This window comes from Ascaphus truei, chromosome 15 (assembly GCF_040206685.1).
Source record: "Ascaphus truei isolate aAscTru1 chromosome 15, aAscTru1.hap1, whole genome shotgun sequence".
NCBI lineage: Eukaryota > Metazoa > Chordata > Amphibia > Anura > Ascaphidae > Ascaphus > Ascaphus truei.
Window position 1 is genome coordinate 22,324,638 of NC_134497.1, and position 25,087 is coordinate 22,349,724.

A 25,087-nucleotide genomic window follows, 5' to 3' on the forward strand; every position below is an offset into this window, starting at 1 on the left:
ATACCCAGGAATATCAGCACCGAAGCCCCCCCCCATGCATCCGAAGCAGGAATAATGCATTAACAGCCCAATTCATTACCTTAGCGGCCAACCGCTAAGGTAATGAAGGGGTTAACCATCCATTACCATGCTTTCTGTGGGGAGCGGCAGTGGATTAAGGGGGAATTTGGGGGGTGTTTATGGTTTCCGGGGGTGTTGCGGGTCAACTTAACCCCTTCATTACCATAGTGGTTAATACAGCAACGGTCATGAAGGGGTTAAGCCTGCAAGCGACCCTACCGCAACCCATAAACAACCACTGTGGGGGCGAATACACACTGCACTGTGTTACTTAGGAATAAATTTGTTTTTGCACTGGTTTTGTGTTTGTCTAGCAATCTTCAATAGGGATTTTTGTTTAGATTTGCTTGTAATGTATTTCGGATGGCATTAATTGTGTGTTAATTTATTATTGTCGACTTGCTTTGTTTATATAGAATGTTTACTTTCAAGCGTGTATTTGTTTTGGAGCATTGATTGCAATTGTGTACATGATGTAAATATTATTTGCTTCATGTACACATAGTTCAATAGTAAATTTTATACCAATTTACTCTTTACTGCTTTGGATAGGTGCTTGCTTTATTCTCTTATGATATGTGTTTTTATTTTCATTTGGCTTTGTTTTTAATTTGGCAGTGATGTTGTCAATTGCAGATCGGATGTTTTAAATAGCTACATGCATATCCTTTCCTATTTCTTTGTAGGTTGCTTAATCATACTTATATTTTACATACATTTATAAAGATATATGTAAAATTATATATATAAATGTAAAATTATATATATATATGTAAAATTATATATATATATATATATATATATATATATAAGAATAATATATATATGAGAATGATGAAGCCACTCTACAAATGAATGGGTGCAGGGTGGCTTAACCCATTAATTACTTTACTGCTTATTAACCGTTATCGGTATTAAGGGGTTAAGTAACCCCACAATATATTTGCTATATGTTGTGGGTGAGCTATGTATAGTTTATTAAAAATTGTTATGTTTCTTGCGGGTGTCTGTATTGTTTTGAATGTGGGTATTGGGGGTAGGGGGTATTGTCCCCAAGGGACGGAGGGAAGGCCTCCCGGTGTGTTGGGGGTGATGGTGGTTATGCCTCACAGGGGTGGGTAGTGGGGTGGGGTGTATTAATGTTAAAGTATTTGTGTCTTGTAGTAATTTTTTTGGGCCACAGACTTGATACTGCAGGCAACACCCGAGGTACCATTCCTGTGCCTAAAAAATTACTATGGTTTATGTATAAAAGGGGGGTTTAGGTGTTGTTGGGGGCACAGAGCCTGATTGTGTTGTGTATAGCAATGTTTATTGGGGGCCATTGTCCCCAATAAACATGCTACTGTGACTTAACCCCTTCATTGCCTTAACGGATAGCCGCTAAGGTAATGAAGCAGCATTACTGTATTTTGATTATTAGTGTACATGTGCAGAGGGTCTCCGGACATGAACCGTGTTGGTTTTATGTCCGGGGACCCCCTGCTTCCCGAGATACAGGCACCTTTATGAGGTGCCAGTATCTCCTATGAATGGAAATGTCCCGCGTCACGTGATCGGGCTATCTCCATGCATAGGAGATACCGGCACCTCATAACGGGGCCTGTATCTCGGGAAGCAGGGGATCCCCGGACATAAAACCAACGTGGTTCATCTCCGGAGACCCCCTGCACATCTACAATAGTAATCAAATTGTTATGTACACATTTTTTTTTTCCAGCCGAGATTTGTGCAGAGAGGCGGATCTCGCTCTCTGCTGACAGATCTCGCCAGCGGAGCCCTTCGCGCCAGGCCTCGCCATCTCTCTGCCGGATTCCTCTCACAGATATGCGCATACTGCGATGGGAATCCGCCAAAAACATGGAGAGTTTTAAGTCTGGCGAATGGCCATTCTCGCAAGCTCTCTGCATAGGCCCTAGTGTCACTGACGTAAACCGTGACACCTAGCAACTGGTTTCCTTCAGTAACTCAAAGTCATACCCTTTTTACTTACAATGATGATTTTGGACTCAATGACCAAATACAAATACCACACGGTGTATTAATTAGTGGGCTAAGGAATATTAAATATCATAATTGTCTAATGGTGATATAACCTGCTATATTCGCCTGAACTGCTACCTCAGCATACTACACCTTATACACCTTATATAATATGATAGTATCCTGAGCCCCAGAGACAACTAAGCACACAAGAAGCTATCCATTTGTCTAGTGACTCAGCTGACTGGGAAAATGAATTATAATTTAAGGATTTGTCGCAACCTAACTCATTCCTGTTATCATAGATATGAACAAGGAATTATACCTCTCTTTTTTAGGGCCTACAACAAGCTTATGCTTGCAAGCAGTCTTTCTGGCTCTTTATGGGTACTAGTGAATTGATTAAGCCCCTCTATGTACTATTAGGAACGATACCTAGGGTCACCAGTATACAATTGTTTTTTAGCTATTGGGATTCTTCCAATAGTGATTCCTCGTGTTTTTTTTTTACTATCTTATCGCATTTACAAAGGGACGCGAGTGAGCTCAGAGGCACACGAATTCAGGAATCCAAGAACATGCTATATATTCTAAGTCACTTTACCAATTTGGTTTAGACCGAATTACCAAGCTGTCCTTACATACACCTCTTATCTGATTTGCACGATATTACTACTACCGACTTACACTACACAATAGCCAGTATAAATACTGCCTCTATATACGGAGCTACACGGCCCCTCTGTAGATCGCCTTGTTTGGTCTATTTTTGATGCACCACTTATTTTAATTATTAATTAAATAAAGATTATTTTTAATCATTACAATATACATTCTTGGATAATTGAGTGCTATTTTGAACTGAGTCCTTTTTCTTTGGTATACTCATTCTGGGTTAGAATTACAAATACAAAATAAAGTTGGGTGTCTCTCTCCTGGACTCTGACCATAGATTTTGGCCTCAGATTCGCTTATGAACACCTCCCTCAGCCTGGCAATGTGCTTGTGGGGAGGTAACGCCAGCGCATGCGTAACGGAAATCTCTGCATAGAGGTGTGCAAGTGTAACCATCAGTGGAGTCAGTATCAGGAAATTTGGAGTACTACTTAAGCCAGTAAGAAAAATATTGCAGGAGTGTGTCCCATGATAAAAAATATTTAATGGATCAAAAAGCATAGGATTACATAAACGGAGCCCAACTGGCCCCCACCAACGCGTTTCAATGCACCTTAACAAAGAACCTGATGCTCGAAACGCGTTGGTGGGGGCCACTTGGGCTCAGTTTATGCTTTTGATCCATAAAATATTTTTTATCTCATGGAACACACTGTCCTGCAATATTTTTTCTTACTGGCTTAAGTAGTGCTCCAACTTTCCTGATACTGACTCATCTGGATGCTGTGGAAAAACGGAAGCACACACCTTTGGTGGAAAAATCACTCAGAAGACCATATAAACGTGAGTTTATTACTCGTGTCTGTATACACCATATATCTATTATCCACATTGATGCATTTATGTCTGGACACTAGCGTGTGGGAATTCTTACTACAGTGATCGTGGAATTCCATCCAGCTATTCGAATAGTGGATAAGTGGTGTTATTACTACTTGTAACATTGGTCTATATACATGTGGTTCTCCAGGGAAAACAGCAGTTTTGTTTTTACATCTTCAGTTACCTTTGCTTATGTAAGCTATTGATTCTATGTTAGAGCTATCTTCTTGTGTGTGTTCAGGCTGGATAACTGACTAAATAGCTTTCCACATTCACCACATACATGCGGTCTCTCCCCTGTGTGTCCTCTTGTGTATGTTCAGGTGGGATAAGTCACTAAATCCCTTCCCACATTCCCCACATACATGCGGTTTCTCCCGTGTGTGTCCTCATGTGTATGTCCAAGTGGGATAACTGTCTAAATCCCTTCCCACATTCCCCACATACATGCGGTTTCTCCCGTGTGTGTGTTCAGGTGGGATAAATCATTAAATCCCTTCCCAAATTCCCTACATACATGCGGTCTCTCCCCTGTGTGTGTTCTCTTGTGTTTACTCAGGCTGGATAAATGACTAAATCCCTTCCCACATTCCCCACATACATGTGGTTTCTCTCCTGTGTGTGTCCTCTTGTGTGTGTTAAGGTAGGATAAATCACTAAATCCCTTTCCACATTCCCCACATACATGTGGTCTCTCCCCTGTGTGTGTCCTCTTGTGTGTGTTCAGGCTGGTTAACCGACTAAATCCCTTCCCACATTCCCCACATACATGTGGTCTCTCCCCTGTGTGTGTCCTATTGTGTTTCCTCAGGCTGGATAAATGACTAAATCCCTTCCCACATTCCCCACATGCATACGGTCTCTCCCCTGTGTGTATCCTCTTGTGTTCGTTCAGGCTGGATGACACACTAAATCCCTTCCCACATTCCCCACATACATACGGTCTCTCCCCGGTGTGTATCCTCTTGTGCAAGTCCAGGCTGGATAATTGACTAAATCCCTTCCCACATTCCCCACATACATACGGTCTCTCCCCTGTGTGTGTCCTCTTGTGTGTGTCCAGGCTGCATGACACACTAAATCCCTTCCCACATTCCCCACATACATACGGTCTCTCCCCTGTGTGTATCCTCTTGTGTGTGTTCAGGCTGGATAACTGACTAAATCCCTTCCCACATTCCCCACATACATGCGGTCTCTCCCCTGTGTGTGTCCTCTTGTGTATGTTCAGGTGGGATAAGTCACTAAATCCCTTCCCACATTCCCCACATACATACGGTCTCTCCCCTGTGTGTGTCCTCTTGTGTATGTTCAGGTGGGATAAGTCACTAAATCCCTTCCCACATTCCCCACATACATGCGGTCTCTCCCCTGTGTGTGTCTTCATGTGTGTGTCCAGGTGGGATAACCGATTAAATCCCTTCCCACATTCCCCACATACATGCGGTCTCTCCCCTGTGTGTGTCCTATTGTGTTTCCTCAGGCTGGATAAATGACTAAATCCCTTCCCACATTCCCCACATACATGCGGTTTTTCCCCAGTCTGTGTTCTCTTCTGTGTGTCCTCATCTGATAAAGTCAGACTCTTCCCACTTTCTCCAAGATCTTTTCCTGTGGCAGCAGCTAATATATATATATGTGAATGAGAAGCAGTTATATTGTTTATTAATTGCCTTGACTGGTTGAAAGATGCATTTTCTGTCATATTTATTGGAATGTTGCAAGATTGTTCTGTCCTCATCTTTTCCATATACTCATTAGGGTGTTTGAACGTCAGATATTTGAGGAGGTAATCCTGACTGCTAAAAGCAACCTTGCAGTGTTGGCATGGGTGGATTATTGGCGCTCGTCTTTCTACTAGACAAAAAAAATACATAATTAGAAAATTAGGCGAAATTAGGCATTAGTTATCAAAAAAAAGTGTGTGTGTGTGTGCACGCGCCAAGCACGCACATTTTAAGTGAAACTTCTTTGTCCTTTGTCACAGAAATTGTATTTGTGATGTTTTTAATTAAAATCCAAACTCTATTTCAGTGAGAAAATGCAAAGAAGTTTGACTTAGATCGCATGTGCTCGGCACCCCCTCCCCCCCACCTCGTTTTAGCTATTTGCACGCTATATATTTACACTAACTGCGAATTGTGTGTGTGTGTGTGTGTGTATATATGTGTGAGTGAGTGTGTGTATGAGAGACTCTGGTTTTTTTTTTGTTTGTGACTGTTTTTGTGTGTAGCATTGGGAGTGGGCCCACCCGTGCACCAGAGAGTTTGGTGTGGAACAGTCACCCGAGCATGGAAGTTGTGGCTGAGTTCTGTGTGGGCCAGGTATTGGAAGGGGTCAAGGTGGCAGATTATGGAACTTGCGGCCAACTACTGCTGTCCTGCACCTGCACGCTCGCGGTGTGAGCTGCACCTGCGCATGCTTGCCGTGCTGCCTGCGCGCGCTGCGCCGGCTTACGCACTACCGGACGCACCTTTGAACAGCGCTGGAAATGCTTTTGCACGTCGCCGATGTTAGCGCATGCGCGGGTGTGGCGCGCGCACAGTAGTAGCATGACGTCACTTCCGTCATGGATTTCTGTTTCAACACGAGGGATTTTTCCTATCAAAACTCTATAGGTGCCAGCAAAGAAGTTTCACTTCAAAAAGTCACTGTTACACAAACTGTCTTACAAAAGGTCATGAGGGAGAGGTAAGTTGGCATATCCCATCTTAAGTGTCCCAGTTAAAGTGTATGGCAGAGTTCATTTTGGAGTTGAAATTGGAGGTGAAGATTAGAGTAAGATCGGGACTGGGACTCTGCAGAACAACTTTGCAACTGTGAGAAATTAACTCTCTAAAATCTGTGATTATTTGTATACTTCTATCCTCCAGTATCTGGGAAGTCTCTCCTCCTGCATATCACTATGCCCTTCCTATTGTTTTTTCTGTTTACTGTTTCCTAACTCCTTTGTGAATGTCTCTGTTCTCTCCAACTTCCCCACTGTGGCATTATTTATATACCTCGCTCCTAGGTAGTTGCCCTGGGAAGGGTGGGTAGGCTTCCCGTGGGGGTAGGGAAGGGGTGGTGATGAGGGGTTTACTCCTTAATTACCGTAGCGACTAGAATGGAAATGTTTTACTGGCCACTAACGGTGTCAACAGGGTTAGGTAATGTTTTCTTTTAATAAAGTATTAACCCCTTTGGTGCCTGTGGTATACCTTGGTAACCACAGGCATGAGACAGGTTAATGTTATTTTGCTCATAGGTTTCTGTAATAATAGACATTACAGAAGCCTATGATAGAAATATTAACCCACTGCGGTATGTAAAGCATTATTAACGGTCGCATTAATTCCCATATCGCGAGATTGGACCAAATACCGCACCCAGTAAGTTATTACCACAATCTTGATATATACCACCTTAAAATTGCAGTAATAATACCTGTTAGTTTATTATTTCCCCAGGTGCGATATTAACGCCACTTTAACAGAATTGGATGTATCTGAGCCGTAGTGTTTAGTTTATGCCTTCGGGACAAACCAAGAACTAACCATGCTTTACTAGCCACTATGGTGGCAAAGGTGGGTAGGTAGTGTAATGTGTATATTATCCCCTGTGTGGTCAGCTAGTCATGGAAACCGATAACTAGTTGACCTGTCGACTACTAATGGGTTAATATGTACTGTAATGTATTTTAACAACTATTTTATCATCTATTCCATGTTGATTTAGCTCATCTTGCCAATGTATATAATGGGCAGTATAGTTGCCATTATATACATATGAAAGACAGGGCTAACGCCAGCCTGGAGTAGGTGATAAAATATTTGCAGTATTGCTGCTGTTCCTCCTGTTCCGATAAATATCAGAACTTGGTGTACGGCAGTTTTTACTTAAATATTCCTGATTACCTTGTGCTGGCGCGTTACTTTTCCATAGCGTACCCACCTTGATACCAAGCTCTTTCCCATATTCATCTCCAGACCAGGAGCTCTGTGTGTGGGGTGGAGGTCTGTGCCAGTTCTGTAGTAGATTTTCCTGTGGACTGGAACGCCACAAGGTTCTGTTCTTCCTCGTTTCTCACACAATTTACAAACCTAAAATTGGGACATTTAGTGAGGTCTCAAATTAATGTCTATTTTATACAAGAGCTGAAAAAAGATACAAGTTGATAATAATGTGACTTGTCTTTTCTTTCTTCTCTACAATTTTTGAGGAGAACAGAAGTTAATGGAGAGCAATGTATATACGATGGCTCACTTGTATGTACCCACAGTTTGATTGGAATGGGAGCCACAGGCCATACCAGTGACTACTTTCTTATTACTTAAAAAATAAATGAAAATACTGTTGTAATTAAAAATTCCCTGACAAAATGACACAAGTGACACAAAAAGGTGAGTTTTCTTCCGGTGGAACTAAACAGAAAGTGGGGTTGATGTAACAAGGTGTTGTAGCAGGAATGTGTTCCATTAGCAACCTGAGCTTATAACAGGCCCTGGACTGATTTGGAAACTGGACTATAGAAAAAGCCTTGACCCACAGTCTAATGAGGTAACAATGTCAGTTTGGGTTTGACCCCCCCACGCATCCCATCGCTCCACATAGACCACAGATAACACACTGAATCCCTTCCCACATTCCCCACAAACATGCGGTCTCTCCCTTGTGTGTGTCCTCTTGTGTATGTTCAGGTGGGATAAGTCACTAAATCCCTTCCCACATTCCCACATACAGTACATGCGGTCACTCCCCTGTGTGTGTCCTCATATATATGTCCAGGTGGGATAACCGACTAAATGTAGCCCAAGGCTACATACGGCATCAATGGTGCTGAACAAGGCTGTGAGAAGACAGCAGTGAGGGGAGAGGTGCAAAGAGCTGCTGGGATCACATTCTCATTGCCAGTTACTTGAGTGGCTGTTAAAATGCAATTGAGGATATTGCACTTTAGTGAATCTAGTGTTTGGTAAACAGAGGAGGTAAAGTGGATAAGGAAAAATAACCCCCTGCAGATCAGTACCTGGGAGGCAAATAAAGGGTGTGGGAGGAAGGGGGATACAGAACACAAACAGCAACAGAAACACAGTAAGAGAAACCATGTGAGACGGGTAACTCTTCTCTTGATGGGATAAATTCTAAAGTCTTAATTAGACTGTAAGCTCCTCGGGGCAGGGACTCTTCTTCCTTAATGTTACTTTTATGTCTAAAGCACTTATTCCCATGATCTGTTATTTATATTATCTGTTATTTATTTGATTACCACATGTATTACTACTGTGAAGCGCTATGTACATTAATGGCGCTATATAAATAAAGACATACAATACAATACGATATAGCGGTAATCATTTGACAAGCTGTTTGGGGGATAAATAAGGTTTTGCAAGGATTTGGAAAGACAATAAGTGATGGTAATGGTCACAGAGGAATAGTCTGGAGAATATAGATGTGGCATTAGCTGCCCAGTAAACTAGGTAAAGTAGTGTAGGTGACAGCAACCAAAGTTATCCATAATTTCAACAGCTGCCTCTGGTTAAATAAGGCTTTGAACAGTGTGGCCCTGCGATCCGGCCTCGGACATAGTAAGCGCTTAGGTGCTGCTGATCGCTCTTGCTTGCTGCCGCTCGCTCTACCAGGAGCTTTTTGCTGTCCTGGCAGAGGAGACAGCAAGCGCGCTTGGGAGGCGGGTATCACTGTGTGTGTGTCACTTGGTAGCCGTCAGTGTGTGTGTGTGTGTGTCACTTTGAAGTGGTCTGTGTGTTTGTGTGTCACTGGGGAACGTGTGTGTGTGTGTGTGTGTGTGTGTGTGTGTGTGTGTGTGTGTGTGTGTGTGTGTGTGTGTGTGTGTGTGTGTGTGTGTGTGTGTATATATATTATATATTTTAAAAATTAAAAAAAAAGACATGTGAGAATAAATTATTTATTAACATTGTGCAACTTTGATAAATATATTCGCGCACACGCTCACACATCATGCATGCACACACACATCGCACACACACGCACATATATATATATATATATATATATATATATATATATATATATATATAAAATCACACACAGCACCTTGCTGCCACCACTGCTCCGGGACACAACCACTTCCTCACCCCCCCTCCCCCCCCGGCGGCGCAAGCTCCCTCCATCTCCCGCAGGCTGACAGCCACAGGGATCGGGCAGAAAGGGGCACATCACCACACCGCACATCAACACACACACAAACACACACGCACGCACATCAACACACACACACTCACTCCGCTGGCGCCAGACAATAAGTACCCCGTTCGCATTTCCCTGCTCGTCCTTTGATGTGAGGGGGCGGGGGTCTTGGGGAGATGTGAGGGGGGGGGTCTTGGGGAGATGTGAGGGGGCGGGGGTCTTGGGGAGATGTGAGGGGGGGGGGTCTGGGGGAGATGTGAGGGGGGGGGTCTGGGGGAGATGTGAGGGGGGGGGGTCTGGGGGAGATGTGAGGGGGGGGTCTGGGGGAGATGTGAGGGGGGGGGGTCTGGGGGAGATGTGAGGGGGGGGGTCTGGGGGAGATGTGAGGGGGGGGGGGTCTGGGGGAAATGTGAGGGGGGGGGGTCTGGGGGAGATGTGAGGGGGGGGGTCTGGGGGAGATGTGAGGGGGGGGGTCTGGGGGAGATGTGAGGGGGGGGGTCTGGGGGAGATGTGAAGGGGGGGGGGGGTCTGGGGGAGATGTGAGGGGGGGGGTCTGGGGGAGATGTGAGGGGGGGGTCTGGGGGAGATGTGATGGGGAGGGGGTCTGGGGGAGATGTGATGGGGAGGGGGTCTGGGGGAGATGTGATGGGGAGGGGGTCTGGGGGAGATGTGATGGGGAGGGGGTCTGGGGGAGATGTGATGGGGAGGGGGTCTGGGGGAGATGTGAGGGGGGGGTCTGGGGGAGATGTGAGGGGGGGGGTCTGGGGGAGATGTGAGGGGGGGGGGTCTGGGGGAGATGTGAGGGGGGGGTCTGGGGGAGATGTGAGGGGGGGGGGGTCTGGGGGAGATGTGAGGGGGGGGGGTCTGGGGGAGATGTGAGGGGGGGGGGTCTGGGGGAGATGTGAGGGGGGGGGTCTGGGGGAGATGTGAGGGGGGGGGTCTGGGGGAGATGTGAGGGGGGGGGGTCTGGGGGAGATGTGAGGGGGGGGGTCTGGGGGAGATGTGAGGGGGGGGGGTCTGGGGGAGATGTGAGGGGGGGGGTCTGGGGGAGATGTGAGGGGGGGGGTCTGGGGGAGATGTGAGGGGGGGGTTCTGGGGGAGATGTGAGGGGGGGGGGTCTGGGGGAGATGTGAGGGGGGGGGGTCTGGGGGAGATGTGAGGGGGGGGGTCTGGGGGAGATGTGAGGGGGGGGGGTCTGGGGGAGATGTGAGGGGGGGGGTCTGGGGGAGATGTGAGGGGGGGGTCTGGGGGAGATGTGAGGGGGGGGGGTCTGGGGGAGATGTGAGGGGGGGGGTCTGGGGGAGATGTGAGGGGGGGGTCTGGGGGAGATGTGAGGGGGGGGTCTGGGGGAGATGTGAGGGGGGGGGGTCTGGGGGAGATGTGAGGGGGGGGGGGGTCTGGGGGAGATGTGAGGGGGGGGGTCTGGGGAGATGTGAGGGGGGGGTCTGGGGGAGATGTGAGGGGGGGGGTCTGGGGGAGATGTGAGGGGGGGTCTGGGGGAGATGTGAGGGGGGGGTCTGGGGGAGATGTGAGGGGGGGGTCTGGGGGAGATGTGAGGGGGGGGGTCTGGGGGAGATGTGAGGGGGGGTCTGGGGGAGATGTGAGGGGGGGTCTGGGGGAGATGTGAGGGGGGGGGTCTGGGGGAGATGTGAGGGGGGGGTCTGGGGGAGATGTGAGGGGGGGGTCTGGGGGAGATGTGAGGGGGGGTCTGGGGGAGATGTGAGGGGGGGGGTCTGGGGGAGATGTGAGGGGGAGGTCTGGGGGAGATGTGAGGGGGGGGTCTGGGGGAGATGTGAGGGGGGGGTCTGGGGGAGATGTGAGGGGGGGGTCTGGGGGAGATGTGAGGGGGGGGTCTGGGGGAGATGTGAGGGGGGGGTCTGGGAGAGATGTGAGGGGGGGGTCTGGGGGAGATGTGAGGGGGGATCTGGGGGAGATGTGAGGGGGGGGTCTGGGGGAGATGTGAGGGGGGGGTCTGGTGGAGATGTGAGGGGGGGGGTCTGGGGGAGATGTGAGGGGGGGGGGTCTGGGGGAGATGTGAGGGGGGGGGTCTGGGGGAGATGTGGGGGGGGGGCTGGGAGTGATGTGAGGGGTGGGTTCTGGGAGTGATGTGAGGGGGGGTTCTGGGGGAGATGTGAGGGGGGGTTCTGGGGGAGATGTGAGGGGGGGTTCTGGGGGAGATGTGAGGGGGGGGTCTGGGGGAGATGTGAGGGGGGGGTCTGGGGGAGATGTGAGGGGGGGGTCTGGGGGAGATGTGAGGGGGGAGGTCTGGGGGAGATGTGAGGGGGGGGAGATGTGAGGGGGAGATGTGAGGGGGGGAGATGTGAGGGGGGGAGATGTGAGGGGGGGAAATGTGAGGGGGGGGAAATGTGAGGGGGGGGGCAAATGTGAGGGGGGGGGAAATGTGAGGGGGGGTCTGGGGGAGATGTGAGGGGGGTCTGGGGGGGAGATGTGAGGGGGTGATGTGAGGGGGGTCTGGGGGGGGTGATGTGAGGGGGTCTGGGGGGGAGATGTGAGGGGGTGATGTGAGGGGGGTCTGGGGGGGTGTGATGTGAGGGGGGTCTGGGGGGGGGAGATGTGAGGGGGGTCTGGGGGGGGAGATGTGAGGGGGGTCTGGGGGGGGGAGAGATTTGAGGGGGGTCTGGGGGGGGGGGGAGAGATTTGAGGGGGGGTCTGGGGGGGAAGAGATTTGAGGGGGGGTCGGTAGGGGAGAGATGTGAGGGGGGCCTGGGGGGGGAGATGTGAGGAGGTCTGGGGGGGGAGATGTGAGGGGGGACTGGGGGGGGAGATGTGAGGGGGGTCTGGGGGGGGAGATGTGAGGGGGGTGATGTGAGGGGGGTCTGGGGGAGGGAGATGTGAGAGGGGTCTGGGGGAAATGTGAGGGGGGTCTGGGGGAGGGAGATGTGAGGGGGGTCTGGGGGAGGGAGATGTGAGGGGGGCTGGGGGAGGGAAATGTGAGGGGGGTCTGGGGGGAGATATGTGAGGGGGGTCTGGGGGGAGATATGTGAGGGGGGTCTGGGGGGAGATATGTGAGGGGGGTGTGGGGGGAGATATGTGAGGGGGTGTGGGGGGAGATATGTGAGGGGGGTCTGGGGGCAGATATGTGAGGGGGGGCTGGGGGGAGATATGTGAGGGGGGGCTGGGGGGAGATATGTGAGGGGGGGCTGGGGGGACATGTGAGGGAGGGCTGAGGGGGATATGTGAGGGGGGGCTGGGGGAGTATGTGAGGGGGGGCTTGGGGGAGATATGTGAGGGGGGGCTGGGGGGAGATATGTGAGGGGGGCTGGGGGGAGATATGTGAGGGGGGGCTGGGGGGAGATATGTGATGGGGGGCTGGGGGATATGTGAGGGGGGGATGGGGGGATATGTGAGAGGGGGCGGGGGGAGATCTCCCCCCCTCATCCTCCTCCCCTCCCCCCCTCAGATAGAACCTGTTGCTAATTTTTCTGAATCCCACCACTGCCCTAGGGGTATATATACTTGTTAGTGTCACTATTGCAGTAAGGTGTATGGTCTGAGGAGAGGATGTTTCTGTCCTGAAACGCCACGTCTTTGCATATACCTGCTCTGATTCATTGAATACAAAGTAAGTTACTTACAGAAAAGGCTCCTGTGTGCTTCCTGCACCACTTTATTTCTTCATCTTCTCTTTCCCGGAAGTGGAGACACATCCGGGTCACAGCTCTGTGTCCTACTGCGCATGCTCACACTAAGGGGATCATGGGAGTTGTAGTTTTAGACTTCAGAACGGATCACGTGTCACATACTGTGTAGATTAGAAACAAGACAGTAACATTTCCCAGGCACTGTGCTAGGGAAAGATAGTTTCTTCTGCATGTAGATGTGTATTCTCCTCCTTGTCCTTAATATATCTCAGTAAAGCTGCTTGTGGTCAATGTTGATATAAAGGCGATAACCTGGATATATATATATATATATCTTTCTCCTCCCCCACACAGAGCCCCCCTGCTCCCCACACAGAGCCCCCCTGCCCCTCCCCCACACAGCCCCCCCCTGCTCCTCCCTCACACAGAGCCCCCCCCTGCTCCTCTCTCACACAGAGCCCCCACCCCCCGCTCCTCCCTCACACAGAGCCCCCATCGCTCCTCCCTCACACAGAGCCCCCCCCTGCTCCTCACCCACACAGAGCCCCCCATGCTCCCCACACAGAGCCCCCCTCACTCCTCCCCCACACAGAGCCCCCCCCCGCTCCTCCCCCACACAGGGCCCCACTTCCATTTGGAAAATGAGGATTTTGTTAAAAGATGGTATGAAGCTTTAGATCTATGTTCATTCAATCTTATGAGTTTAATCATTGAACAACAGAAAAATCTATTGAAGAACATAGATAAGGAAGTGGGTGAAATAAGGGAGAAACTATTGCCTTTTGACAACGCAGTTGAATTTAAAGATAGAGACGGAATCAGTACATAAAGAGAAAAAATCCATGTAGTCAAGCACTCTTCCTCCAATGAAATAAAATAATAAATTGTTTAATGTGAAAAAGGAAAACAAAAAAGCTAAAATCTATTAGATGCGAAAAATCTACCACTCATACTGTGCCAAATGTAAATGGTACAGAAATGTAAATGCCTCGTGTTAATGGCACTGATTAGTGTTCCTGTCTTTTATAGGATAGGGGCAGACACTGGTAATTACCGCTGGTAAAGTATATTCATCAATACCGTACCCAGTAAAGGGGTGGACGAATGGATAGAAGACGTCACTGTATATAGTGTGTATACGTCACTGTATATAGTGTGTATACGTCACTGTATATAGTGTGTATGCGTCACTGCACACAGTGACTAGATTGTGATCTCCAGATCTGATACTGATCCGTTACAGTGTTGAATCGCCCAATTAGGCAGACAGCCTCATAGACCACTGGGTTAGCTCACTCATTGGAGAGAGTGATCATGTAGGTAACCCTTATGTGGTAGGGTAGAAGAACAATGTTCTATAATAGTGCTACTAATGACCAAGGATGATGACGGTATAAATAATCTTGATTGAAGAAGAATGATAAACGGTAGGTATTAGACACAAGTGAGTACTGGGGTATACAGGTGGGTGTACATTGAAGACATATATATAGCCACTGTGGTTATGCTAAAAGAGCACTATCTTGCTGAAGCCATGAGACAGCTCAATGATAGGACTTGTTATCTTAGACTGGAGAAGGATCCTACAAATATTTATCAAACAGAACTCAATACACTTATTGACCTCGGCAGAGAGTTGCATGTATTATCTACTCAAGAAATTCAATATTTATGTAATCGTTTTCCCACAGTGCCTATTTTTCACCATCTCCCAAAGATCCATAAGTCCCTGGTAAATCCACCAGGTAGACCAATCATTTCTAGTATTGGATCTTTGGGAGATGGTGTATCTAGGTACGTGGATGTTTATCTGCAACCCTTGGTGAGAGGTCTCCCCTCCTATCTCAGAGACTCATCACATTTATTAACTATGTTAAATAACATCACTTGGTGTCACAATTATTTCTGGGTAACACTAGATGTGGCATCCTTATACACTATTATTAGTCACGAATTAGGTATTCAAGCAATCACTCACTTTCTTAACACCTCAAATTTACACACCCCTCAAATCACTTTTTTGTTAGATTGTATTATTTTTCTATTACAACACAATTATTTTTTATTCGATGAGCACTTTTATCTTCAAAAACACGGCACTGCTATGGGGACTTCTTTTGCACCTTCTTACGCGAATTTATTTATGGGATTTTGGGAAAACATTCACATTTTTGGTGACACTAACCCATTCCGTCAAAATATTATGTTCTACCGTCGATACATTGACGATCTCATTCTGATATGGAGGGGAGACTACTCTACACTAGGGGATTTTATTGATTATCTTAACAAAAATACCTTTAATTTAAAATTCACGTCATTGATACATATTAATCATATCAACTTTCTAGATATCAATTTGTATATAGACACTGACTGTAAAATTCAAACTAATATATATCGTAAACCTAATGCACGCAACTCCCTCCTAAGGGCCAACAGCAGCCATCCAAAATCGTTACTGCGTGGCATTCCAACAGGACAATATCTCAGATTGCGAAGAATCTGTTCTACAGAAGAATCCTTCTTACACGAGTCAGTGATATTAAACGACAGATTCAGAAAAAGAGGATATTCTGAGTATGTAATTCAATCAGCCTTTAATAATGCCATTAGCATAGAACGTAATGAACTGTTAAAAACCCCAATACATAAGAAAAAAAAAAAACAAAAGTATGCTTCTGATCAGAATTCAGAAACTCCTCTTTTCATTACTACTTATAACAATCAGGCTAATCATATCAAAAAAATTATAGAAAAGCATTGGAGGATATTACAGTTAGACAAAGATTTGACTGCTGTTGTGTCAAACTTTCCAAAATTTGTGTACAAAAAAGCTAAAACTATTGGTTATCATATATCACCGAGTTTATTTGTATCTGAATCAAAATCTAAGAAATTTCCTAATGGGTTCCATAAATGTGGGAATTGTACATATTGTAAATTCGCTATTCCTTTGAAAGAGATCACTAGCAAGGTTACAGGCAAAAAATACAAAATTAATCATTTTATGACATGTAAAACTAATTATGTAGTATATAGACTGAACTGTGCGTGTGGCAAGATATACATTGGTAGGACGATTCGCCCACTAAAAATTAAAAATTAGAATCTCAGAACACCTTCGATCCATTAAAAAGAATGATTTAAACCTACCTGTTTCTAAACATTTTCATGATTGCCCCCATGGTTCAATTGATACCTTCACGTTTAATGCCCTGGAATATATCCCTAAACATACTAGGGGAGGAAATAGGGAAGGTAACCTCAATCAAAGGGAAATGTTTTGGATTTATACCCTCGGGTCATTGTCACCCGGGGGTATAAATACCGATTGGGAACTCAAACATTTTTTGGCATAATTATTATGTTACACTATTGACTATAGCTTATGATGTATATATAAATACATACTTTAGGTCTTCCTTTGTAGTTGCTAATCTTATCTAATGATGTACATCTTTTAGTTATAAGGTTTAAACATTATTTATTTGTCTTATCTATGTGTCTCTCTTACACCCTTATATTTTAATTAAAGATCAAATTGTATTTGGGTGCGTTGTATTTCATTATGCATTGTATCCTAGGATCCTTTATAGTATACTAGCTGAGAGACCCGGCGTTGCCCGGGATGTAAATGCATAATAGGTAGTATTATTTATAAATCGTGGAACAATAGATGACTATTTGTTGTAAAGGTTGGATAATAATGTTGAAAAGAAAGATGGAATAAAATGTAATACGATGTTGTTTAAAAATGGTTTATTGTAAACACACCACAGTACAATGTATATTTTGGTGACATAACAGATGTAAAAATGTGAGGCGTGTGTCCTGCTAGGGTGTGAGGCGGCGGGTGGCGCGTGGGTTGTGAGTGCTGTCTGTGAGTGGGAGTCCCCCGTCCCCCGTAAAGCACACACAAAAAACGTCTGCTACAGCCGTGTATAACGCGGGGGAACGCTTCCCTAACTCCTCCTGTTGTCACCCTTCAAATCCCGGCACCAAACTTGGGCGCAAAGACCTTGCAACAATTTGCCTCGCTACATCACCCCCTTGGCCTAATAAACATGCTATTACTATTAGTTCACATTAGCCCAAGGAAGGGGGGTTACATTTGTTGGGGGATCTGATTGAAAAACACAAAGCCCCCCCCCCCCCGTTCCCCGTGACTCGCCCCCCCACCCGTTCCCCGTGACTCGTGGCTTGCCCCCCCCCCCCCCCGTTCCCCGTGACTCGCGCCCCCCCCGTTCCCCATGACTCGCCCCCCCCCTGTTCCCTGTGACTCGCGGCTCGCCCCCCCCTGTTCCCTGTGACTCGCGGCTCCCCCCCCCCCCCGGCGCCCGCTTGGTCCCCCGATGTGCCGCCCGGCTGAGTGAGGCGTGCAGGCGGCGGCAGGAAGCGCCCTGTGTGGGCCTGTGTGGGCCTGAGGCGCGAGGCTGCGCGCCTGAAATAGGACAGTTACTGGCGCCATAAGCTGAGGCGGGACGCGCAGTGACTTACCTGAGGAGGAGGTAGCGCCGGGGAGGTAAGGGAACGGCTGGGGTAGGAGGGCCGCGCTTCCCCTCCGTCTAGAGCCGGTGCAGGGCGGCGCACGTGATGGGGGGGGGGACGGACAGAGGGGGGGGGGGGACATAGTGAGGGGGGGTGGTGTGTGTGTGTGTGTGTCCTGTCTGTATATGTGTGTGTGTGTCCTGTCTGTCTATCTGTGTCTGTATCTCAGTTTGTGTGTGTGTGTGTGTGTGTGTCTCAGTGTGTGTGTATCTCAGTGTGTGTGTATCTGTGTGTGTCTCAGTGTGTGTGTATCTTTGTGTGTGTCTCAGTGTCCTGCCTGTGTGTGTCTCTGTGTGTGTGTGTGTATCTCTGTGTGAGTGTATGTGTGTGTCCGGCCAATGAGAGGTGTGCAGGGGCGGGCCAAGGGAGCCAAGGGATTGCCGCTAGGTAGGGACACAGGGAGGGACCACAGGGAGACACATACAGACACGGACACATAGAACACTTTCACAAATATATAGTAGATATATTCCTTTATAATTGTCAACTTGTTTTGTCCATATATATTCATCCAATGAATATTGAGATCATGTAAATTCTGTTAGGATATACATGTGTCTTCAGAAGTCCTCTGTATATAGTTTACACTAAACATTTGTTTTTATTGTTATACCTTGCACTAATTCTCTCAAACACATCTTTGCAAGGTATCTGTGCTGTGTTTCTCCCCTTTAGTTTATCCTTCCCCCCCTTTCTCTGCCAGAGGAGATGACGTGGAAATCACCATGACTACATGGATGGTTTGTAAACAACTCACCCACTTCGCATATACTGCGTCACGTCACTTCCGGTATTCTGGACTAAGCAGCGTCACTTCCGGTTTCCGGTCATGGCGGCTGAACGCTATTCCAGGTAATCAGTTCAGTATAAGAGGGGGAACACAGCACACCTACACTCACTCTCTGACGAAGCGCCGCACAGGCGTGAAACGCGTAAGAGGAGGAGACTTTTGCACCCATACCTGTCTGCACCATGTCTTGTCAATAAAGAAACTTTTTATTTTCACCGCTGCTGTCCTGTGGAGTCCTGTTGTTCCGCTGTGCTCTGCATTGCCGCATCCTGTGGTTACCAGAATATTTACCCTTATGTGATAGATTGAACACTGCTACCCTATTCATGCCATAGCTTGATGTTGCAGCTAAGCACAGAATACAAGCATAGGAGTGAGTGCTGGCACACTTAAGGGCTGAAGCTCAGCACTGCCTCACTGAAAATAACTTCCATCTAGAGACCGTGGACCTCCCCACAGTGGTAATGTTCTGCACACATACACACATGTAGCTAGGCACATACATACATACATAAATACATATAACTAGCTAGTGGGTGCCTCGTAGGGCCCACAACTAGGTTTAACTACCTCACAGCATGCATGAATGGTAGTAACACAGGGCTGTATTCACATGAGAGTGAGTGCTGGTACACAGGTGCTAAGCTTAGCACTGCCTCACTGAATGTCCCTTCCAGGTAGAAAACCGTGGACCCCCACCAATGTGGTAATGTTGTACACCAAGCATGTCAAACTCAAAGGCTAACACGGGCCAAATAAACAAGGTTTAAGTTTAGGTGGGCTGCAAAAAAACAAAAACTTCAATTTTCATAGAAACGTAGGTTTATTTCGAAAAGTACAGTATAAAAAAAACAACGATAAAATTAATGTTTTCTTCCTGACACTTGGCATCTCTGACTCTCTCTCTCTCTCTGACTCTCTCTGACTCTCCCTGACACTCTCTCCCTCTCCCTGACACTCTCTCTCTCTCTCCCTGACACTCTCTCTCTCCCTGACACTCTCTCTCTCCCTGACACTCTCTCCCTGACACTCTCTCTGTCTCTCTCCCTCCCTGACACACTCTCTCTCTCCCTCTCCCTCATACTCTCTCTCCCTCACACTCTCTCTCCCTCACACACACACTCTCTCTCTCTCTATCTCCCTCTCCCTGACACTCTCCCTCTCCCTGACACTCTCCCTGACACTCTCTCTCCTCTCCCTGACTCTCTCTCTTCCTGACACTCTCTCTCCCTCTCCCTCACACACTCTCTCTCTCCCTCTCCCTCACACTCTCTCTCTCCCTCTCCCCTCACTCACACTCTCTCCCTCACACACTCTCTCTCCCTCTCCCTCACCTGACACCCTCCCTCTCTCTGACACTCTCCCTCCGACTCTGTCCCCCTCTCCCTCTGTCCCCCTCTCCCTCTCTGTCCCCCTCTCCCTCTTTGTCCCCCTCTCTGTCCCCATCTGCCTCCAACTCTCTCTCTCCCTGACACTCTCTCTCTCCCTGACACTCTCCCTCTCCCTGATACTCTCCATCTCCCTGACACTCTCCCTCTCCCTGACACTCTCCCTCTCAATGACACTCTCCCTCTCCCTGACTCTCTCTCTCCCTCTCCCTGACTCTCTCTCTCCCTCTCCCTGACTCTCTCTCCCCCACACACACTCTCTCTCTCTCCCTCACACACTCTCTCTCCCTCTCCCTCCCTCACACACTCTCTCTCTCTACCTCTCCCTCACACACTCTCTCTCTCCTCACACAATCTCTCTCCCTCTCCCTCACACACTCGCTCTCTTCCCACTCTCTCTCTCTCCTCCCTCACACACACTCTCTCTCTCCCTGACACTCTCCCTCTTCCTGACACTCTCCCTCTCCCTGACACTCTCCCTCTCCCTGCACTCTCCCTCCGACTCTCTGTCCCTCTCCCTCTCTGTCCCCCTCTCCCTCTCTGTCCCCCTCTCCCTCTCTGTCCCCCTCTCCCCCCCTCTCAGACACACACACTCTCTCAGACACACACACACTCTCTCTCTCAGACACACTCTCTCTCTCTCTCTCTGACACACTCTCTCTCTCTCTGACACACACTCTCTCTCTCTCTGACACACTCTCTCTCTCTGACACTCTCTTTCTCTCTCTCAGATACTCTCTCTCTCGCTCTCTCTCTCAGACACTCTCTCTCTCTCTCTCTCTCTCTCAGACACACACTCTCTCTCTCAGACACACACTCCCTCTCTCTCAGACACACACCTCCCTCTCTCTCAGACACACACTCCCTCTCTCTCAGACACACACTCACTCTCTCTCTCAGACACACACTCACTCTCTCTCTCAGACACACACTCACTCTCTCAGACACTCTCTCTCTCTCAGACACTCTCTCTCTCAGACACTCTCTCTCTCTCAGACACACTCTCTCTCTCTGTCTCAGACACACTCTCTCTCTCTGTCTCAGACACTCTCTCTCTCTCTCTCTCAGACACTCTCTCTCTCTCTCTCTCAGACACTCTCTCTCTCAGACACTCTCTCTCTCAGACACTCTCTCTCTCAGACACTCTCTCTCAGACACTCTCTCTCAGACACTCTCTCTCTCTCAGACACTCTCTGACACACACTCTCTCTCAGACGCGCACTCTCTCAGACACGCACTCTCTCTCTCAGACACGCACTCTCTCTCTCAGACATGCACTCTCTCTCTCAGACACGCACTCTCTCTCTCTCAGACACGCACACTCTCTCTCAGACACTCTCTCTCTCAGACACTCTCTCTCTCAGACACACTCTCTCTCTCTCTCAGACACACTCTCTCTCTCTCTGACACACTCTCTCAGACACACTCTCTCTCTCAGACACACACTCTCTGACTCTCTCTCTCTCAGACACTCTCTCTCTCAGACAATCTCTCTCTCAGACACACACTCTCTCTCTCAGACACGCACTCTCTCTCTCAGACACGCACTCTCTCTCTCAGACACGCACTCTCTCTCTCAGGCACGCACTCTCTCAGGCACACACACTCTCTCTCTCAGGCACACACTCTCTCTCTCAGGCACACACTCTCTCTCTCAGGCACACACTCTCTCTCAGGCACACACTCTCTCTCTCAGGCACACACTCTCTCTCTCAGACACACACTCTCTCTCAGACACTCTCTCTCTCTCTGACACTCTCTCTCTCTCTCAGACACACTCTCTCTCTCAGACACTCCTCTCTCTGACACACTCTCTCTCTCTCTCTGACACTCTCTCTCTCTCTCTCAAACACTCTCTCTCTGACACTCTCTCTCAGACACACTCTCTCTCTCAGACACACTCACTCTCACACTGTCTATCTCAGACACACACACACACACACACACACACACACACACACACACACACACACACACACACACACACACACACACACACACACACACACACACACACACACACACACACACACACACACACACACACACACACACACACCACACTCAGACACTCACACACACACAGACACTCACACACACACAGACACTCACACTCTGACACACACACTCTGACACAGACACACTCACACACTCACACAGACACACACTCACATAGACACACACTCACACAGACACACACTCACACAGACACAGAAAATCGGAACGGGGGAGGAAATCAGAGCAGGAGGGCAAGGGGGAAGCAAGGCAGGCATGGAGCAGTAGTCACCTGACTTGCTTCATGCAGCAGGGAAGAGGCGGGCAGCAGGTAGCAGGAAGAGGCAGGCCTCACTATGCAAGCTCAAATAGAGCTTGCTCAGGCCAAACAAAATTCTGGCAGCGTGCCAACACGTGCCAGCCAATCGGGAGAGGGGGGAGTTTTTTTTGTTTTTTTCCTTGGGAGAAAGCGTGCGCAGCGCGAGTAAGGCCTCGGCCATGCTCCCTGCTGGCGTGCTGAGGCGCGCTGAGGCGCAGGGAAAGCGGGTGCTTTCCCTGACCTTGCGGTTACTTACCGCACGAGCTGTCAGCAGCCGTCAGGGGGCGGGCTGGGGGGCGGGCGCGTCACTGGCCGGGGGCGGGCCAGTGACGTCACGGAGCTGGTTCGCCCTCATTGGGCGAACCGCTCACGTGACCGGCCTGTCGCGCCGACAAGCGGGGGAATTTAAAATTCCCCTAAGACCTGCGCTTCCGCAAGCGCGCGGGAAGCGCAGGTGAGCCCCCTACTAAAGCCGCTTTAATTGCGGCTGTAGGGGCTCAGTGCTGAGCGGGAGCGTGCCTCAGCGCGCTTCCGCCAGCAAGCAGGTAACATAGCCGAGGCCTTAAATATTAGCGAGCTGGGCCGCAAATATGTTCCTTGTGGGCCGCGAGTTTCACATGCTTGTTGTACACACACACACAAACACACACATATATATAGCTAGGCACACACACATATATAACTAGCTAGTGGGTGCCTCATAGGGCCCACAACTTAGTTTAACTACCTCACAGCATGCAGGAACGGTTGTAACAACGAGCTAAATTACCAAACAGTAACTCTCGCATCTCACACTCAATTCTCCGTCTCACTTTTAAAGCTTTACACTCTTCTGCCCCACCTTACAGCTCTAATTTCTCGCTATGCACCATCCCAACTCTTGCGTTCTTCTCATGGATGTCCTTCTTTCTACCCCCTTTGTATCTAAAGCCCTCTCTCGCCTTAAACCTTTCTCACTGACTGCCCCGCACCACTGGAATGCCCTTCCTCTCAATACCCAACTAGCACCCTCTCTATCCACCTTTAAGACCCACCTTAAGACACATTTGCTTAAAGAAGCATATGAATAGCACTGTGGTTAATCCTGGCTACATAAAGCTTGGCATCCTGCAGACCACACTTACTAGAATTCCCTCCTACTGTCTTTATACGTTCCCCTACCTACCATTTAGATTGTAAGCTCCTCGGAGCAGGGACTCCTCTTCCTTAATGTTACCTTTATGTCTGAAGCCCTTATTTCCATGACCTGTTATTTATATTATTTGTTATTTATATGATTACAACATGTGAAGCGCTATGTACATTTATGGCGCTATGTAAATAAAGACATACAATACAATACAACTCTAATGGGTAGTGAGAATGCCACAGCCTAGCGGCTGTGGTCGCATCTGGTGACGTCAGAGACTTAGCGTCATCTACACCCGACGTACGTTTCGTCCCACGTGGGGACTTCGTCTGGGGAGGGCAGGCGCTAAATCTCCTGCTCCCTAAGTACCCTTTCTGAGGCTGTGATTTGCTGACAATTGTCCATTCACAGCAGCCCATATAGGCCAGTGGGCGGGTAGGGGGGGCGGGGCTTACGTCCGCTCTAGTGAACACTTAAAAACAGTCATAACCTGTTAGTTAATGGCACAGGAATGACTGACATAAAAACATGGGAAAGGTTCATAATATCCGAGACACAGCGATATTATACTGCACACAAGGCATATGGGAGGAAACTGCCAGAAAGGTAATGGATCATACAACATTAAATATATAGTTGAGGACACAGCACAAATGATGCACACAGACCCCCTATTGCCATAGAAAAAACTACAGACATGGGGGCTGTAGACATACATTGGATGGACATATACATGTAAGGTACCACCCTTATGTGTTAGTAATGCACTGTGCTGGCAAATAAAGCACAATACAAAAAGTGGTAAATACACACAGGGAATGATCATACCAATAGCCCATACCAAATTGGTCATACAGGTACCTTGAGCCATTTCTCCTTCTGAATAACAGAAAGGCTGTATACCCAAAACCCTCATTGAGACCGTGTGGTGACTCGGTTCCTAATAGGTAAATCCACTTTGCTTCAGATCTAAGCAACAAAGTGTCCAAGTCACCACGTCCGGCCCCAAGTATGATGTGATCAATCCCCTGGAGTGATATAGAGGACGTGTCACCGTTGTGAAACCTCGTGACATGTCTTGCCACTGGTGTGTCAATTTCATTTCTGGGTATATCAGAGAGGCATCGCTGGATTAGGGCTGTAAACACTGCATCAATAGCTGTGTCAGTATGGTGAAGGAGGAATTTTTTTGATGAATTTGTGATAATTAGCAAATTCTAGAAAACATTAAATTGCTTTCAAAAGAGGTTAGCTGTGGCCATTCTAGAACTGCCTTGAGTTTGGCAGGGTCCATGGAGAATTCAGTTTGAGAAATAATGTAGCCCAGGAATCCTGTGGAAGTCCGGAGTAACTGGCACTTTTCTAGTTTTGCATATAAGTGATTCTCCCAAAGACGAAACAAGACCAGCTTAGCGTGGTGAGTGTGTTCTGAGAGAGATTTAGAGAAGACTAGCTGAGAGACCCGGCGTTGCCCGGGATGTAAATGCGTAATAGGTAGTATTATTTATAAATCGTGGAACAATAGGTGAGTATTTGTTGTAAAGGTTGGATAATAATGTTGAAAAGAAAGATGGAATAAAATGTAATACGACGTTGTTTAAAAATGGTTTATTGTAAACACAC

At 48.1% G+C, this 25,087-nt stretch overlaps 1 protein-coding gene across 1 annotated transcript; it reads right to left on the minus strand.

Moving 5' to 3' along the window:
* Positions 1–3,477: 3,477 nt before the first annotated feature.
* On the minus strand, positions 3,478–13,499 carry LOC142466686 (uncharacterized). The gene is made up of 3 exons (XM_075571987.1): positions 13,287–13,499; positions 7,474–7,622; positions 3,478–5,397 (listed from the first exon to the last, which is right to left on the minus strand). The coding sequence occupies exon 3, from the start codon at positions 5,288–5,290 to the stop codon at positions 3,959–3,961; it is 1,332 nt and encodes a 443-aa protein (XP_075428102.1). The 5' UTR covers positions 5,291–5,397; positions 7,474–7,622; positions 13,287–13,499; the 3' UTR covers positions 3,478–3,958.
* Between the last annotated feature and the right edge of the window lie 11,588 nt (positions 13,500–25,087).